General features: G+C 36.9%; 1 protein-coding gene across 7 annotated transcripts in view; it reads right to left on the bottom strand.

Moving 5' to 3' along the window:
• TAF2 (TATA-box binding protein associated factor 2) overlaps positions 1-19,772 on the bottom strand; it is a 101,641-nt gene that overhangs the window by 20,728 nt on the left and 61,141 nt on the right. For all 7 annotated transcript variants that reach the window (XM_063817365.1, XM_063817363.1, XM_063817364.1 and 4 more), the window contains 4 exons: positions 10,942-11,135; positions 9,113-9,252; positions 6,586-6,655; positions 4,513-4,622 (listed from right to left, as the gene is read on the bottom strand). In XM_063817365.1, the coding sequence (XP_063673435.1) occupies positions 4,513-4,622; positions 6,586-6,655; positions 9,113-9,252; positions 10,942-11,135 (514 nt within the window). The remainder of the gene's footprint in view (positions 1-4,512; positions 4,623-6,585; positions 6,656-9,112; positions 9,253-10,941; positions 11,136-19,772) is intronic.

Consider the following 19,772-nt stretch of genomic DNA (forward strand, 5'->3'; position numbering starts at 1 on the left):
CCATGAACATTCTAGCATTCCAGACAGGGTTCATGACTCCTTTCTTTGGGTTCCCCAAATAGTTTGTTCTCTTTACTTTAGCAACTATCTCTTCATATTATAATTTATCTGTTCCTATGTCTCTCTTTCCATTATACTTAGTTAATACACAGAAAACATAGCATAGTAACAAACAGAAAGTGCTCAAGAAAAAAACAGTGAATTAATATGTGAAACCTTTAAAAACGACTGCCCCTGGCAAATGAGATATTTTCAATTAAAAATAAACCTATTTATTTAAGAATCTTAAGCAACCATGGACAAAGACCATATAATGTAAAAGGTCCTTGTCTTTAAAAATGTTTACTATCTTTCTGTGGAGCATTAATTTAAAAGCTGTCATGGGAATTGCAAAGAGCATTTTTGGAAACAACTGGGGAACTGTGAATATGGGCTATATACCGGGTGGGGTTTAATGATCATATTGTCGATATGTAGAATGACCTTATTCTCAGGAGTATATACTAAAGTATTTGGAAAGAGGGTAATGATCCCATTTATTTTAAAATGATTGAGAAAACAACCAGATATAAATATAATATAAAGAAAGAGAAGGAAAAGGAGATAAAGTAAATGGTAAAATTTTAACTGGTGAATCAAACTGAAAGTGTATGATTATGCATTGTATTATTCTTAAAATTTTTAAGCTTTAAAAATTTTAGAAACAAAATGCTGAAGATAAAAATATATGAAAAATTAAACTACATACAGAATGGGTTAAGATATCTGATACGTGTATGAGTGAATATACACATATATAGGTCAGTGTGTGTATATATTTACAAAGCAAAAACTGTTGGAAAGACACTAGAGTACCTCCCAGAATTTAAGGCTAAGTGGAGTTACTACACACCAAGAAGCAGGCAGAGACCAGGCAGCCCTGAGATCTCAAAAAGTTTAAGTCTGACAACCTTCCCTCTGGGATATGGTCACTAAAGTGATTCAGCTACCAAGAGCCCTCAGTTTCTGTACCTGTCTCTCAGCTCCAAATTCCCCTAGCATATTTCTAAAATGAGTACCAGTATTAACTGAACGGCACATGAATTTTTAAAAGTCATGAGTATCATTCTGTCTCACTCTCAAATTGATTTCAGTTTTTCAAATCCTGTTTCTATAAATCCAACCACAATTTCTCTCTCGTTGAAAAGTTTGATTCTTCAGAATAAGAAAACAAACTCTAATTCTTCAAAAGTACATGATAAGATGATCCTTCTGAACTGCCATGATATTCTTACCTATATATTTTAAATTGGTTCAGTAAATTTTGTAACTATGCAAAGTCAATATACCTCAAATCCACTTTGTGGAGAGAAATAATATAATTACATCTATGTTGTTCACAGTTTTTGTTTTCCAGATAACGCTTATCTCAAGTGACCAGATAGCCCAGAAGCCCCAAAATGAGGAGCAGGCAGGGTTCCAGCAGATTTGGGGACTTAGATGATGCTCTAGCTCCTTTTGTTATTGATGAATCCTCATTACCATTTCTTAAAACAATCCTCATTACCGTTTCTTAAAACAATAACCATTAAGAAGATAATATAGCAGTGTGAAAAATTCTCATGATAAAATGCTATTTTAAAACTTTTCTTTCAACTATAACTATATAACACAACACACACACAATTATTTTTTCCTAAAGGCCAAATATACCCAAATCTTAATAAACCATGCCCAGCCAGTTTATTTTTCTTCTCAAGAATTATGTAATATTTCTTTTTGTGGTTTTTTTCAGATAAACTCTGTAACATGATTATATTACTTTTGCCATTAAATTTTTTTAAATCAAATAAAAAAAGTATTTCTTAGATCAGATTCATTCATTTATCCCAAAGGTTCAGGCTTGGAAAGGAAATGACAATCCTCTGTAGTCCATCTTCGGTATCTATTGTCCAGTGTTCTATAAAAACATTTTTTTAACCCTCCCAATTATTCATGCCACTCCCATTGTTCATATTGTTCCCATTTATTTATAAATCTGAAAAACTAAGTAATAAACTGTTTATGACTATAGCCTCACTGATCTCACTGGTTTAAATACTGGCAGAGAATTTTAAACCAAAGCAGAACTTTACTGTACTGCACACTATCAAAATTAAATACTAAACATCAGTCACAGCTTGAATTTGTACAATCAAACCTTCCAATGAGCTTCAAATGTTTTATAAAAATTGTCTCATTAATCTTGAACACATATTTATTTTGTCCAAAACATCTTCTTTAGAAAATAATAAAATAATTCTTCATATTTCACTACGCTTTCTTCAAATTTGTAACCTATCATGGTCAAGGAATCATGTATTCTGGTTAAAAAGGTATTCAATACAGCAGAGTGAGTGCCACATATGAACTGTTGAATGAACCTTTATAAGTTCCTGAACTTAAGTGTTAATTCCCTGGGTCTGAATAGCAGAAATAATAATATCTTTTAAGGTAGCCAAAAGGAAGCAAATATAAAACATTATGTAAAAAGCAGCAATCATTCTTTCAGAGATTAAAGAAAACATTAGAAAAAAATTAGCAATATTTTAGTATAAACTGGTTTTATGTGTTATTTTCTAAAGACCCTGAGGACAAGGTCCATCCTATTTTCAATTTTATTATATTTCACATAAATACCTACTATGGTGCCTTTACTCGGTGGTATTGCACTGTTATTATGAAACGGAAAAACAGAAGTTATACAACCACTTAACATCTCAATATTAGTGAACTAAGTAATAAAATAAAAGAATTAAAATTTGGTATTTAATTGTGAGCCAGTGAAGTAGCTACTAATGAGATAGGCAGGACAACTTATTTTCCAATATCATAGAGAGCAAATAAAGTGACATACTCAAACCTTTTAAATATTTGGATAGGCCAGGCGTGGTGGCTCATGCCTGTAATCCCAGCATTTTGGGAAGATGAGGCGGCGGATCACAAGGTCAGGAGTTCAAGACCAGCCTGGCCAACATGGTGAAACCCCATCTCTACTAAAAATACAGAAGTTAGCTGGGCATGGTGGTAGGCGCCTGTAATCCCAGCTACATGGGAGGCTGAGGCAGCACAATCGCCTGAACTTGGGAGGCGGAGGTTGCAGTGAGCTGAGATCGTGCCATTGCACTCCAGCCTGGGTGACAGAGCAAGACTGTCTCAAAAAAAAAAAAAAAAAAAAAAAAAAGGATAAATATCCACTGTTCTCCCACTATCTATCTGCAACAACTCTTGCTCTCTTTAAGCAAAAGACATTTCAGCCTAGCTTTTGACTGAATCTTTAAACCATTATTACAATTTCAACCTATCACAGACATAAGGCAAATTTTCTTTAAAGGTACACATTTATAAATCAATAGGAAAGAATCAATAATTCAATTAAATAAAATGGCAAAGAATATGAGTAATTTGGAAAAACAGAAATACAAATAGCTCAAATATTGAGAAGTGTAACTATCATTAAGCTAGCATAACATTTTTGAGTATTTCATATGAGCCAGACACTGTGTTTTACAGACACTCATTTAATTCTATTTGTAGTAGGTATCATTATCACCTACATTTTACAAATGAAAACAGTTCAGACAAATCACACATTAAGTAAATAATTGAGCTAAGATTCAACCCTTAGCAAAATGGTTCCAGAGCTAGCACTCCTAAACACTGTTTTCTTACCTCTTGACCTCACTCAAGTAATAAATTAAAACTGTGATAAGGCTGGGTACAGTGGCTCACACCTGTAATCCCACCACTTTGGAAGGCCAAGGCGGGTGGATCAGGAGTTTGAGACCAGCCTGGCCAACATAGTGAAACTCTGTCTCTACTAAAAATACAAAAATTAGCCGGGCATGGTGGCACATGCCTGTAATCCCAGCTACTCGGGAGGGTGAGGCAGGAGAATCGCTTGAACCTAGGAGGTGGAGATTGCAGTGAGCCGAGACCACACCACTGCACTCCAGCCTGGGCGACAGAAACTCTATCTCAAAAAAATAAAAATAAATTAAAAAATAAAAACTGTGATGAGATATCATGATCTCCACAGTATAGAACAATAATAATAAGTACTTTGAAAAAATACAGTCTGTATGTTATTCTATATGCACTACCTGCCTCTGGAAGGATACACAAGAAATTGGTTACCCCTGGAAAAGGCCACTAGATGGCCAGGGAAAGACGTGAGACTTATTTTTTACTCCTTTGTAACTTTCTGAAATAATAATAATACTTTGCAGGCTCATGTTTATAGCACCTTAACCATTTGACACTTTCATACAAATAAATAGTTTTGTTTCCTCAACCACACTATGGAGTAAAGTGAGTATATCCTTAATAAATGTTATCACAGCCACCACTGTGAAGGTGTGATAGTCTACTTAAAAGAAAAAAAAAAAATCTCAACTTTTACCTTTAGTTCTAAATGCTATTGAATTGAAAATCTGTTGTAAAATCAAAATACTCTAGTAATAATAAAAACAATTTAAATCCCTGCTCTCTCACCAGAATTCATAAGTTTCCAAAGTTGATCTACCAGGGCTTCATTGCATAAGGGAGACTCCATGTTCTTAGTAAATGGTGGGTTCTTAGTCAACATGTTGAGAATCTTATGCCTGAAAGATTAAAAAAAATTAAATGTTTGCTGACCTTTTACTGACAGATGCTATGAGTAGGAGACAACATAAACACTGAAAAATTATCTGTAGTTCCTCCTTCCTATTTTAACACTTTCTCTCTTAAATCTAGCTCTGTGTTTATTTAGTTTAATTTCCAAAGACATGATATTATATCCTGAATATTTATTACTTGTTTTTTCACTAAAACACTCTGGGGTTTGGGTAAGAGAGTAATTAAAAAAAAATTCTGGTGGATTTGGTCTTTCTAAAATCACCTTACTGTGTGATGAGATCTTCTAAAACCTGACTCCACATAATCCTAACCAATCTTTCCCATCCCACTTTCTAAAATGAACATTCCACTCTGCTTAGATATATCTACAATGACTGGTCAGTAAGTATAAAAATCTTAACATGGAGCAAAAAAATCTACATATAGACCAAGAAGTCTGTATTTGAGATAATAAAATGAACATATATGTCATTACTGTATTTGTAAAACATGGAAATGTGCAGAAGTATTTTAAATATAAAGATTGTAAAAAGTTTTCCTTAAAACAAGCTGAGGTTGAGAAGAGTATCCTAAAAGAGGGTAACATTTAAACTCCGCTATTGGGAGTTTTTATCTCATATCAGAGGCTACCTGAACATATTATGGAGTTCTCTAAAATACAGGGCAACGCAATGAAAACAAAATTTGGAAAAGAAAACATCCACTGCTATGAGTAGAAGACACCATTAAGAGGCTAGAAAAAAGAAAGGAGAAGTAAGAAGAAACCTACTGCAGTAGTCTAGCATTTAACCAGCTCTAGGACCAAGTTGGAGAAATTACTAAGAGTAACTGCAATGCTTGGATATAAGTGAGGAAGAAAGAAATTGGGTTGTAATTCTTATGGAGGTCAGCAAAACTTTAAAGAAGGTGAACTGGGGAAATTTTTACATTTAACTGACAGTAGTAAGACATTAAATTGGATTTGTAATTGAGAAAGAGATGGGAGAAAAGTGAAACTGCTAGGTTGTAGTGTAAGTAATTTAACCCCTTTTGGCTGCAATTTAATGTCTATAAACCTAAAAGATGTAGATTCTAACATCCTCTTGTGCTTTGAAATTTAAGACTGTGTAAAATAAGACTATGGAAGGATTATAAGAATAAAAGTGAAATGTAATTATAGAATGCAATTTACAGATATGTAATATAAATGGGGATATAAATCTTTATGGATATTTCATATCCATATTTTCATCTTTATATATAAACACAATTCCTCTCCTTCAGGCCTCATACTCTATTTCTAAGAGCCGATCAGTATTATAGGTAAATAACATATTGTAAAATGTGAGTGAGTTTGTTCTTTAGTGCATTTTAAGTTGTTATACTTTTAATTTGTTTGATGAAGAAAAGTGAAGTTTCTGTCTGGCTGCTTTCCAAGTCACCTAAATTACTCTAAATGCCAAGTAAGGTCTGCTAATAATTTTTTTTTTTTTTTTTTTTTTTTTTTTTAGCTGAGTGCGGTGGCTCACGCCTATAATCCTAGCACTTTGGGAGGCCCAAGGGGGTGGATAACTTGAGGCCAGGAGTTCGAGACCAGCCTGGCCAACATGGCAAAACTCCGTCTCTACTAAAAATGCAAAAATTAGCCAGGTGTGGTGGCGCATGCCTGTAATCCCAGCCACCAGAGAGGCTGAAGGAAGAGAATCGCTTGAACCCAGGAGGCGGAGGTTGCAGTGAGCCGAGATCGTGCCACTGCACTCCAGCCTGGGCCACAGAGTGAGACTCCATCTCAAAAAAAAACCAAATAATTTTTATGTTGAAAATCAAATTTAAAAAGGACATGAATAAATGCAAAAGATATTCCCATATTTTCAAAAATCATAAACAAGCATTTTATGTGTAATCTGAAATTACTCAGTTCACTACAGGACTTACAAAATATCATAGCATCATAGCACATAAACTAACCTTACATAGGGTACAGGGTCATTCTGAATCATATTAAGTAGCCATTGCAGTTCTTCATAACTTCTGTCCACTGAAAATAAAAGAAAATATATTTGTTGTTAATTATAACAAATTAAATAATGAATAATGAGTGACAAGCAGGGAGTTTACATTTAATATTTAGGACTCTGCCTTAGCTGAGTTTTCAATCAGAGTTAAAGGTTATAGGTAAGCTCTTATATTTTTATGCAATGGCCACTTTGTAACTTTTATAAGTATCAAGCTATATATTAGAGCCAAGACATAAAGTTGCATCAATAATGTATTTTTTTACTAAAGTTCAAACCAATGGCAAGCATAACATAAAGCAAGTTGTAATTAAGAACCCTAAATTACAGATGATTAACTGGACAAAATCTGTTTAAATACAATTGTCTTCCTAGATGCTTAAATGATGGAGAGGTTTGACACTCAATGGTATCTCAACTATATTATACAGTATAGTCCACTGTTTTTGCCCAAGTGGCTTCTTCCATTTAAGACTAAAGAACAGTTTTACTTTTCAAGCATAATATAAAAGGCAGTTACAAAAATAGTGCTATGAATATAGTTGACATAAAATGACTAGCTATTTCCATTCACCTTTTCAAACAAGTTTTGCTTTCATAATTTGAAAAGCTGTGTCTTCAGAATTTTATTTGCAATACTTTTCATTTCTTCCATTTTCTAACTTGAGTACCAGTATTTAAATTCATAGTTTAACAAAACATGAAGTCTGAAGTCATAGTTCACATTTAGACATGGACAAAAGCGAAGTGTCACAATTAAATTATATTCATAGTTCACATTTAGACACGGACAAAAGTGAAGTGTCACAATTAAATTACATCTATTAAAGTTTAGCATTCTTTTGAAAATCCTAATATTAGTATTCTATTTCATTTAAGGTAGTACTAACTTATAAAATCTTACTCATATTTATGAGACATTAAAAACTATTCATACATCTTGGGAAAGAAGACTGGCAACAATGACATATTTGGTGGATCTCAAAACTTGTCAAAACAGAAATGGAGACAGATATAGGATTACATTTTCTTTCATGCCAAAAAATACATTTAACAACAAAATCACTGTTTTTATAAATAATTATTTCTAACAGGAAAGGATATTTTAACCTTCAATAAAAAGGAAGCACAAATGACAGTCCTTTTCGAAGTTGGGTCAACAGATAAGAATATACACATTATGCTGTTATTACCCTTTATTTTCTGACTGTAAACAAGTATTTCTACAGAAATTTACCAAAAATTACAAAGATGTAAGTATACTTTCCCCTACTTAAAAATGAACCAGTATCTACTGAAGAACTTCTCTCAGCCCTTCCTCTCCTTCCACAGTCAGACAAAAGTTTAGCATACTTTAAGTTTTTTACTCCTCTCATATTTTAGTGCTAGAATCTGGAATTTTAGACTTAGATTATATTTCCATGTTTCTTCTATTTTCATATTTTTTAAAAATTATTTTTGAAATATGCATTACATTTTACAACCAGTTTAACAAATATTTAAGCTTAAGTATTTGACAGGCATAATTATTCATCACTAGTTCTTTCATTTCACATTTTCACCAGTCTTGAGTTATTATTTTGACTCACATCCAGGTCAGCTGAAAATTATCTTTGGGAGTTATGTTTTTAAGAATGTTACATAAGAGATGCAGCTTTAATTCTCCAAGGCTACATGAGCAACAGCTTTGGCAAGGCAGAAAATCTTGGGTCATAATTTTCCCTAAAAATGACATAGCCATTTGTTCACTGTCTTTTGAATCTACATATTCTAAAGAATTCAGAGGCCACACTATTCTTTTGCCTTGTACAATAATCTGGTTCTGATAGTCCTAGAAACTCACACATTTTCCCTTAGCCTTAAAAATTAAAATTTCATCAGAAACTACTGTAGGTCTGCTTCACTTACGCCCCCCCAGAGTATTCTGTTGTTTCTTGGATTACAGCTTGTCTTCTACCTGCTCTATTCTTCACGACTTTTTAACATTTCCATCTCTGTATCTTTCTCCCCTAAATTAAAAAAAATATGTGTATTCTTCCCTTAGCGATTTTTTGGCCTGATGTTTTTTCTATATTCATGATGCCTTGCCTAATTCCCCTCCTGAAGTTTGTGTTTATGTCTAGTCCTCTACTTTCACAGACACAAATTTTTATACAGGTGTGAGATGTTTTCTTGAATACTTCTTAGAAATTTCTCAAAAATCTTCTATTTCCTAAAATAACGTCCAATTAAAGCTACAGGATGAAAACTGACTTCTTGGAAAGGCTAAAGATACCTATAATTTTATTCCTTTCCCTCATTTATTAACTCTTATGTGAATTCTACATTTATCAAAGATGATTTCTAAATCACTAAGTCAAGAATTTAAAATTAAAATATCTGTGTTATACATATTACGAAAACCCCAACAACTAACACTGGCTTTAAAAAGTAAATAGTTCTTTCTAAAATGATATGAGCACATATTTCTAAAGTATTACCTTTAGTATAATCAACAACTGCTTCCAAAGCTGCTATCCTAATGTCCACAAAGTGGCCATATTCAGCATAAGATTTAAAAAGAGCTGGATCACTTGGCACATGTCCGTTCTTCTGAAGTACCCGTATGGCTCTCAAACAACTAGGGAAAAAAAATACGTATGTTAACTACTTTCACTGAGGTATTATGAATCAGTTTGTTTTCTAGGCATTAGAGAATCCTTTGTGGCAATCAATTTAAAAACTGATGTGATTTTAATCCACCTTCAATTTTGTAATAGAGTCACATGCCATATAAAAGACATCTTAGTCAATGATGAACTGCATATACAATGGTGGTCCAGTAAGCTAAAATTAATTTATCACTAAAGAAAAAATATTTTTAATATGTTTAGTGTAGTCTAAGTCCACAGTGTTTATTATGTCTACTGTAGTGTACAATAATAATGTCCTATACCTTCACATTCACTCACTACTCACTTACTGATAAACCCACAGCAGCTTCCAGGCCTGCAAGCTCCATTTATCTTATGGTAAGTGTCCTATACAGGGGTAACATTTATTATCTTTTATACCGTATTTTTACCATACCTTTCATATGTTTGGATATGTTTAAATATATAAGTACTTACCATTGTGTTATCAATTACCCACAGTATTCAGTATAGTAACATGCTTTACAGCTTTATAGCCTAAGAGCAACAGAGCAACAGGCTATACCATAAAGCCTAGGTATACAGCAGGCTACACCATCTAGTTTGTGTAAATATATGCTATGACATTTGCATAAACAACAAAATTGCCTAAAGACTAATTTCTCAGAACATATCCCTGTTGTTAAGTGACATATAAGTGTAATAAATTTTTGCAATGATAAAAATTCAAAATTAATATCTAAATTCTGTTAAAAGAAAACAAATTCCAGCCGGGTGTGGTGGCTCACAACTATAATCCCAGCACTTTGGGAGGCCAAGGCAGGTGGATCACCTGAGGTCAGGAGTTCGAGACCTACCTGACTAACATGGTGAAACCCCGTCTCTACTGAAAATACAAAAATAGCCAGGCATGGTGGTGCATGCCTGTAATCCCAGCTATTCGGGAGGCTGAGGCAGGAGAATCACTGGAACCCAGGAGGTGGAGGTTGTGGTGAGCCAAGATTGCGCCACTGCACTCCAGCCTGGGGAACAAGAGCGAAACTTGGTCTCAAAAAAAAAAAAAAAAAAAAAAAAAAAGAAAACAAATCTCAAAACTCAAAGTTTCAAGTGTCATTATACTTGTTACAGGAATAGTTTTAAGAAAAAGAAGTATTTAGCATAAAATATAAATATTTTCTCCAAATGTTTTAGTAATATAGTTTGTTCACTATATAGAAAGTTAAAATTGTTTATGTTTGAATCAACTTTTAGCAAACTCTTAAATTGGCAGAACTGCATGATAGCCATATAAAGCTGGTAAAAGTGAAAAGTCATCTTAAAAAAAGGCTAACAATAGAGAATGTTTATATAAAATCCAACGAAATAAAAGAATATGCAGACATCAAAGCAATGCTTATGAAGAATTTGTGATGACATGAGAAAGTATGATATAAACAGAATACAAAACTACATATACAGTATAATCTCAAGTAATTAAAAATTTATGTAGTTAAAGAGAGAAAAAATTTAGAAGGACATTCTCCAAATACTAATAATTTATCTGTGGGTGGTAGAATCATACAGAATTTTAGTTTTCTCATTTTACTTTACTATATTTCCCAATTTTCTATAACAAAAATAAATTTCTTTTACATTTATAAGAACATATAACTTTAAAGTAAGGAATTTAATCATACCTGACAGTGATGGTATGCCTGTAACTCGGAAGAAGTTTTTCCATATTCAAAAATCTGGTGATTTCTTCAAGAATGAGTCGCACATCAGGATTTAAGTTATCCAAAGTTCTAACTTCATTATTCACACTGACTGCAGGTGTAACAGAGTTGGCCAGGGCATCAATCATTTCTGCACGATAATAGTTATCTGAAAACTAGGCCAAAGAAAAATTAAGTGAAGATAACAAAATTAACTCTTCTGATCAAAATTAACAAAATGAAATTTGTATAATTACATTTTAGATAAAATAAAAATTTTCCCAAAACACAAGCAAGTCCTCTGGTAAACATTCAACTCCACCCTTTGCATATGGTCACTCTGAAAACAGTAAGAGATTCACTATAACGATACATTAGTTTACTGATAGAAAACTAATGATAGAAAATAGGAGGAAAGCATAAAGAAACTGGAGGGTTAATGTAGGAGTTCTAGCCAGAGAAACAGAAAAGAGAAGGAAGCCATTAAAAAAAAAAAACAAATCCTAATCTACATGGCAGTCAATTCTCATAGAAGCAATTTATTGAAAGGTGACCTGGATGTGGCTTGATTTATACTCAGCAAATCAGATGCTGTGGCCAGGGAAATTCAACATGGAGCAAGCAAATGAATTCTATCAGCATGCTGAGAATATTTTGTGATAACACAAACTGCCAAGAGACTGGAAGAAGACTACCTGCCCGCTATTGACTTCTATTGTGGAGGCAGAAGCTCACACTGACACACATAATGCAGAGTCCCTAAACATTTTTATGTTCAAATACGGGGCAGGAAAAAAAGTAAGGCGCATACAAACAAACAACACCAAAGAAAAAATACCCCAAAAGTATTCACTATAAAGTTTTGCTTTCAGACCACTATAATGATTGAAATTTTAATTTCTATAGCTTCAGTTTACTGGAGCCACAGAAAACAATCATGTGACTTTGGGTAAATCTCTTAACTTTTATAAGCCTCAATCTTCTCACATGAAAACTGGGACAATAATAGTATTTAAGGCTGGGAGTGGTGGCTCACGCCTGTAATCCCAGCACTTTGGGAGGCCAAGGCCGGCAGAACACTTAAGGTCAGGAGTTCGAGACCAGCCTGGCCAACATGGTGAAACCCCATCTCTACTAAAAATACAAAAATTAGCCAGGTGTGGTGGCAGGTGCCTGTAGTCCCAGCTACTCAGAAGGCTGAGGCATGAGACTCACTTGAACCCAGGAGACGGAGGTTGCAGTGAGCCGAAATTGCACCACTGTACTCTATTTAGCCTGGGTGACAGAGCAAGACTCCATCTCAAGTGAGCCACGATTGCACCACCGTACTCCAGCCTGGGTGACAGAGCAAGACTGTTTCAAAAAATAATAATAGGCTGGGCGTGGTGGCTCACACCTGTAATCTCAGCACTTTGGGAAGCCAAGGCTGGCAGATCATGAGGTCAGGAGTTTGAGACCACCCTGACCAACATGGTGAAACCCTGTCTCTACTAAAAATACAAAAATTAGCAGGGTGTGGTGGCACACGCCTATAATCCCAGTTACTTGGGCGGCTGAAGCAGGAGAACTGCTTGAATCTGGGAGGTGGAGGTTGCAGTAAGCCGAGATTGTGCCACTGCACTCCAGCCTGGGTGAGAGAGCCAGACTCCATTTCAAAAAAAAAAATAAAATAAAATAAAATAAAAATACATAAATATAGTATTTATTTCAGCGGTCTGGTGGGGATATTAGATCATCTATGTTTTGGCATAAGGCATGGAACACACAAGAACTTATTATTAGTGTTACCTATTGTAGTTATTATTTGCATTTACGCTATCCTTAGTATTCTGAAGTACTAAGTCATATAAAACTACTGAATTTACAGCACCTAACTATAAAAACTGATTAGCCTTCTTTTCAAAATGAAAACACAGTGAGTCTTATGTGGTTCCACAACAATAATGAAGTATAAAATTTAATAATATACCAGTGTGCGCCACACAAAATCATAAATGATGACAAGCATAATGGCATGCTGTAAAGTAACATGGTAATACTAAAAACATCACCACACAAATGGGTAGCAGGGCCTTACAGCACAATTCCCAGAATACGTTTCCTGTGTAATTTTAGACTCTCAATTTCTGTGTCTTACTTTTGTCAAACAAGGGTTGACAAACACCTTCAACCACAGGAATAGGCACATTTCAAAGAATTTAAGATGAGTAAAATCACTATACAAAGTAGAAAGAAGTATAAAGGAATTAAATTATATAAATACTCCACAAAAAAAAGACGTAATGTATAAAACATCTTCCTCTTCCATTTGAATATAATGTGATTTGCCACCATCCTAAATTCTAATTTCTTCAAGTAAAGGAAATTCAAGTGTAGGGGAAAAAAGGAACACTAAAAATTAAGGCCAAAATAAACCAGCAGACTAGGAAGGAAAGAATCTTACCAAAATGTCTTTAATTTTTTATTAAAAAAATACGTATTTTAAATCCAGAAGACAGTAGGTCAGGTATAACAGTTCTCAAAGGAAATAAAATATCTGGTTGAGAGGAAATTTAAATCTAATTTATCTCCACTGTTGTGTTTTTGCTATTATACAATGTAATAAGTTCTGCGGGCTTTGTGATTAAAGGAGATAAATTAAATACTTCCTAAATAGTAGCCAGATAATGATTGAGAAAGTGACTGTGACACAGAGACACAATTAAATGAATATATAAATATAGGCATCTAGTACTTGTCAAGTGTTCTGGAGACACAGAGATAAGATGACTTCTTCAAGACAAGAACTATTTTATTTGCAAGCAAAACAGAAAAAAGAGTAAGAAGACAGGAAAAGTAATCAAATTGTTCCAGGAGTCAAGAAAACAAAACAAAACGAAACAATGCATCCTATCAGGAGGATACGCTGATCTTAGAAAAATAAGGAGTTTTTCAATAGGTAGAGGAAGGAGAAAGGCGCCCTTGGGTTAAGGAGACAACATTAACAAAAGTACAAGAGGCATGAAAATGAGTATGTTAAAGGAAAAGTTACTGATGCAACTTCACGGTAAAGGGGTACAAAGCTGGAGGGGTGGACTGGGACCACCAACATTCAAAATGTTTTTGAATGCCATGCATACACTTACTTATAAGCACTGGACAGTCTTTGAAGGTTTTTAAGAAGGGAATTTTTTTAAGGAGGAAAGAAATTCAGGTGAGCTCCATCACAAAGATTACTCTGGTTTAATTATAAAAATATTTTAAGAGGAAAGGTATTGGGATATTGAGCTAGGAATGATGATAATGTTGCAACTGCTAATGATAGGTAACATAACTGTCGGGATTCCTCTAAGTGCCTTACATATATTACCTTGTGTAATCTCCACAAAAACCCTATGAGATAGAGGTACTATTACTAACACGCTTTTTCTTAATAGATGAAGAAACTAAGACACTGAGATTAAGTAATTTGCTCAAGATGACACACGTTTTTCAGGAGTCCAGGGAAGAATAAAGGCCTGAACTAGGATGCTGAAATAGAAAAGACGATGTAGGTATCACAGCTGCTGAAAGGAAGAATCAAGTCTTATGCTTGGTGATATACACTACAACTATGATATTACATTCAACTTAACTTCACAAATAGATTCATTTTTACAACTTCATCTCAGCTAACCTACTTAGCGATTTAGGAATCTATTGTAATAAACTATTTCTATATTTCTTAATATTATCCCCACACATCAGTGGTTCTCAACACAATTCTGCCCGTCAGACTTTCTGGCAATGTCTAGAGAGATTTCTGGATATCATATCTGAGGTAAGGGGTGCTACAAGCATTTAATGTGTAGAAGCCAGGGATACTGCTAAACATGCTGCTGTGTACAGGACAGCCCCACAACAAAGAATTATCCAACCCAAAATATTAGAGGTGCCATGATTGAGAAAACCTGTTATACATGAAAGAGTATGAATATTTTACATCATAAAGCTACAGCATGAATAAGGCTGGATAGTCTATGGAAGTTCTGCTTACCAGTGACGACTTATGGTGGCTCACACCTGTAATCCCAGCACTTTGGGAGGCTGAGGTGGGTGGATTACTTGAGGTCAGGAGTTTGAGACAAGCCTGGCCAAAACAGTGAAACCCTGTCTCCACTAAACATACAAAAATTAGCTGAGTGTGGTACAAAAATTAGCTGAGCGTGGTGGTGGATGCCTGTAATCCCAGCTACTCGGGAAGTTGAGGCAGGAGAATTGCTTGAACCCAGGAGGCAGAGGTTGCTGTGGGCCGAGATCACACCGCTGTACTCCAGCCTGGGCAGGAGAGCAAGACTCTCTCTCAAAAAAATAACAACAAAAAGTTGCTGATGGAAGATACATGATATATGTAGGTATATAGTAACCTCTTCTGGAAAAGTATATAAATAGGGTAAAGAAGTGCTCTCAAAATCATTTAAAAAAGTGTTACACATGCTTTCTGATTTACACACATACACATATGTGCACACACCTGCATATATCTTCTGATTCTGTAAGCCTCCACAAATTTAATTCATATGACACAGAACTGACAGCCACTTACTATAGGGGGATAAACAGGACTACCTTCCAATCTCATCAATTCTTATAATGTGATTGATATAACTTTGTGGAGGAAGAGTATCTAAAATGAAATAAAAATATAGATTAATATATTAACACTGAGGTTCCGGTTCAAGATGGTTGATTAGAAGTAGCTAGTGGGTGCCTCTCTCACAGACAGGAATCAAAGTAACAAGTAAATATGAACAATTCAACTATTATCATCTTAAGAGGGCATGCTGTAATTCATCAGAGAAGGGATGGGAATCATGGAAAGCAGAGGAGAGCAAAGCCCGGCAGCCCGCTGAACCAGGGCAAGTGTGGAGCTGGAAGAAGCTCCCGGATGTGGGGAAAGGATAAGTGAGTGAGAGATCCCTGGGGTTCCACACTCCTACTAAGAACTTTTACAATCCTAGCAGCAGGGAGCCGACACCTCTTGGCCCCTCAGGCTTCCATTCTAATACAGTGAGCTGCCCGGAGACTGTAGAGACGCTGCTGGAGTCTACGTGGAATCCCACAGGCTTTGGCCCCTGAGCAGTCAGGTGCCAGCTGCTACTGCCCCACCAGGGAAGGAGCAGGCAGGCCCGGCATTTTCACACAACCCAAAGACAGATACGGCAGCCACAGTACAGAGCAGCAGGCAGGCCGCAGAATGTGAAGAAAGTCTGCTTCAGCTACTGTTTGCTAAACAGGTCCCTGCTTCTTCAGCGCTGGGTCCACAGTGCAGCCGCCCTGCCGCTGCATGTGTGTTTTGGCTGTGGCCCAGTGTAGTGAGAGCCCAGCCCCAAGAAGCCAGGGACCTGCCCTTTGGCTCCTGCCACAGCAGTTTTTGTCACCACAGGCCACCACAGATGCCACACTGCCACCTCGAGGCCAGGGAGAGAGGGGGAGGCTGAGCACGTTTGCATGTCCCCAACAGCGAAATACACCTCCACTCCTATAAAAGGGAAGTGCAATCGGGCCACGCATCCCACAGCTGCCAGCCTCCCTTGCTCCAGCTGAGGGAGTCCGCCTTCCTCAGCGAAAGAACAGCAGCACGGCCACCCTGCTCCCACCCAACCGTTTCAGCTGCCAGCTGGAGCCCTTCTGAGAGCCCATGCTGACAGGTCTGTGATCAACCTTGGGGTTCCCACCACCTGCGTATTCTGCCACCAACTCAGCTGTTACTGCCTGAGGCTTCCCATACACCATCGAGCAGGCCATTTACAGGCTCTGGGCTTGGAGGTTTGCCTCGTCCAGTCCACTACCTCCGGCTTTGTACCCCTTTACCATGAAGGTGCATCATTAACTTTTCTCTTCCTTTACACACTGCATTTTCATGCCTCTTATACTTTTGTTAATGTGTTCTTAACCCCAGGGCACCATTCTCCTTCCTCTACCTATTGAAAAACTCCTTATTTTTTCCTCTTGGTATTGATTTCTAATTTTATTCCACTGTGGTCTGAGAAGATACTTGATATGCTTTCAATTTTTTTGAATGTATTGAGACTTGCTTTCTGGCCAAGCATATGGTCAATTTGGGGGAATGTTCCACGTGCAGATGAGAAATACATATTCTGCAGTTGTTGGGTAGAATAATCTGTAAATGTCTATTAGGTCCATCGGGTCTGAGCTTAGGCTGACCCAGCCAGCTGACAGCACCACAGCTGACACCCACCTGCATGTGCCAAAAGATGGAGCCCCTCTCCCTCTCTGCTTCAATCAGCAGCATTACCACATTGGAGAACAGGAGAGCCACAGAGCTGTCTGTATTGGGCTGAGTGAGGAGTTCCAGCGTGAAACCACTCCAGTGGAGAGCCAGGGGAGAGGTGTCTTCTGCGGTTCTCAATCACACTATGGCCTGGAGACAGACGACAGTGTGCATCTGCATGGAGAGTTATGAGCCCCAGTACAGGAGTGTGACAGGGAAAGAGATCACATTTCTGCCTGTCTAAGACTTGGAGCTAGTGCAGCCCCCCTGCAGAGACTTCAGTGCATTTCACTAGGAGCTCCACCAGCCACCCCCGTCAGGGCTGAAACAAAAAAGAGTACCACACAGTAAACAAAGATCAAGTACATACCCATCTGCTTTTACCACAGCTGGCTCTTACCTGGAAGCACCACCTACTGGCCTGTAGGCTGAACTGCATTACCCAACACAAACCCTAATAACAGAAATACACAGGGCTATAGAAGTACAGCCAAAAAAATACCCTACCCAATATACTGTATAGTTGCACCCTCAAGGTGGGAGGAGAGGAAGAGTCCCATCCAAACGAAAGTAAATTCAAAAATCAGAAGTGACAACAGCTACAGATGAGAAGGAATGAGCACAACTCCAGCAACACGAAGAAAGAGAATACTGTGACACACAAGCTCTCTTATCAGTGGATCCTAATGATTTCATTTCATCCTAAATGATTTCATTTCATCCTAAATGAAAACTTTGAAATGATGGATGAAGAATTCAAAATATGGATTGAAAGGAAGCCCAAAGAGACACAAGAGAAAGTTGAAAAGCAATACAAAGAAACCAGAAAAACAATTCAGGAGATGAAAGACCAGATAGATGTATTTTTAAAAGAGCAACAAACAGAACTTCCAGAAATGAAAAATTCACTTAAAGCACTTCAAAACACAGGTGAAAGCTTTAACAACATACTAGACCAAGCAGAAGAAAGAATTTCAGAGCTTGAAGACTGGTCTTTTGAATTAACCCAGTCAGAACTGTTTTTTTTTTTTAGACAGAGTCTCGCTCTTGTCCCCAGGCTGGAGTGAAGTGGCGCGATCTCGGCTCACTGCAACCTCCGCCTCCCGGGTTCAAGCGATTCTCCTGTCTCAGCCCCCCAAGTAGCTGGGACTACAGGCACGTGCCACCATGCCCGGCTAATTTTTTGTATTTTTAGTAGAGACGGGGTATCACCGTGTTAGACAGGATGGTCTCCATCTCCTGACCTCATGATCCGCCCATCTCAGCCTCCCAAAGTGCTGGGATTACCGGTGTGAGCCACTGCACGCAGCCCCCAATTTTTTTTTTTTAAATGAACAAAGTCTCCAAGAAATATGGAATACATAAAGTGACCAAACCTGTAACTTATAGGCATTCCTGGGGCAGAAAAAAAAAAGTAGGAAGTTTAGAAAGCATATTTGAGGAAATAATTCAGGAAAATTTCCCCAATCTCATTACAGTGATAGATATCCAGACAAGAAATCCAGATAACAACTGGGAGATAATGATACAAGACAAACCTCACAAAAGCATATAGTGGCCAGACCACCCAAGGTCAACATAAAAGAACAAATCTTAAAAGCAGCTAGAAAGAAGTGTCAAATCACCTATAAAGGAAATCCCATCAGACTTCTCAGCAGAAACCTTACAAGCAGGAAGAGATTGGGGGTCTATTTTTCATCTCTTTAAAGACAAAAATTGCCAGCCAAGAATTTTATATCCTGCCAAACCAAGCTTCATAAATGAAGGAAAAATAAAGTATTTCCCAGACAAGCAAATCAAGGGGAATTCATCACCACTAGACCAGACCTATAATAAATGCTCAAAGGAGTTCTAAATATAGAAATGAAAGGATGACGCTCACCAACATAAAAGCACATGCAAGCAGAAAGCTCACAGATCCTATAATTACACAATTAAGGCCCCAAGGCAACTACCCACAACACTATGACAGGAAGAAAACCTCACATTTCAATATTAACCTTGAACAGAAATGGCATAAATGCTCCACTTAAAAGATATAGAGTGGCCGGGTGCAGTGGCTCACGCCTGTAATCCTACCACTTTGGGAGACTGAGGGCGGACTGCCTGAACTCAGGAGTTCGAGACTAGCCTGGGCAACATGGTGAAAACCTGTCTCTACTAAAATACAAAAAATTAGCTGGGCCTGGTGGCATGCACCTGTAGTCCCAGCTACACAGGAGGCTGAGGCAGAAGAACTGCTTGAACCTGGGAGGTGGAGGTTGCAGTGAGCTGAGATCACGCCACTGCACTCCAGCCTGGGCGACAGAGCAAGATTCCGTCTCTTAAAAAAAAAGATATAGAATGGCATGTTGGATAAAAAACAAGACACTACCATCTATTGCCTAGAAGAGACCCCCTCAATGACAAAAGACACCTACAGACTCAAAGTAAAGGGATGGAAAAAGATATACTACGCAAATGAAAAATAAAAGCAAGCAGGAGTAGCCATTCTTTTTTACTTTTTTGAGACAGGTTCTCGCTCTGTTGCCCAGGATGGAGTGCTATGGTGCAACCTCGG

Source organism: Pan troglodytes, chromosome 7, assembly GCF_028858775.2.
Source record: "Pan troglodytes isolate AG18354 chromosome 7, NHGRI_mPanTro3-v2.0_pri, whole genome shotgun sequence".
Taxonomy (NCBI): domain Eukaryota; kingdom Metazoa; phylum Chordata; class Mammalia; order Primates; family Hominidae; genus Pan; species Pan troglodytes.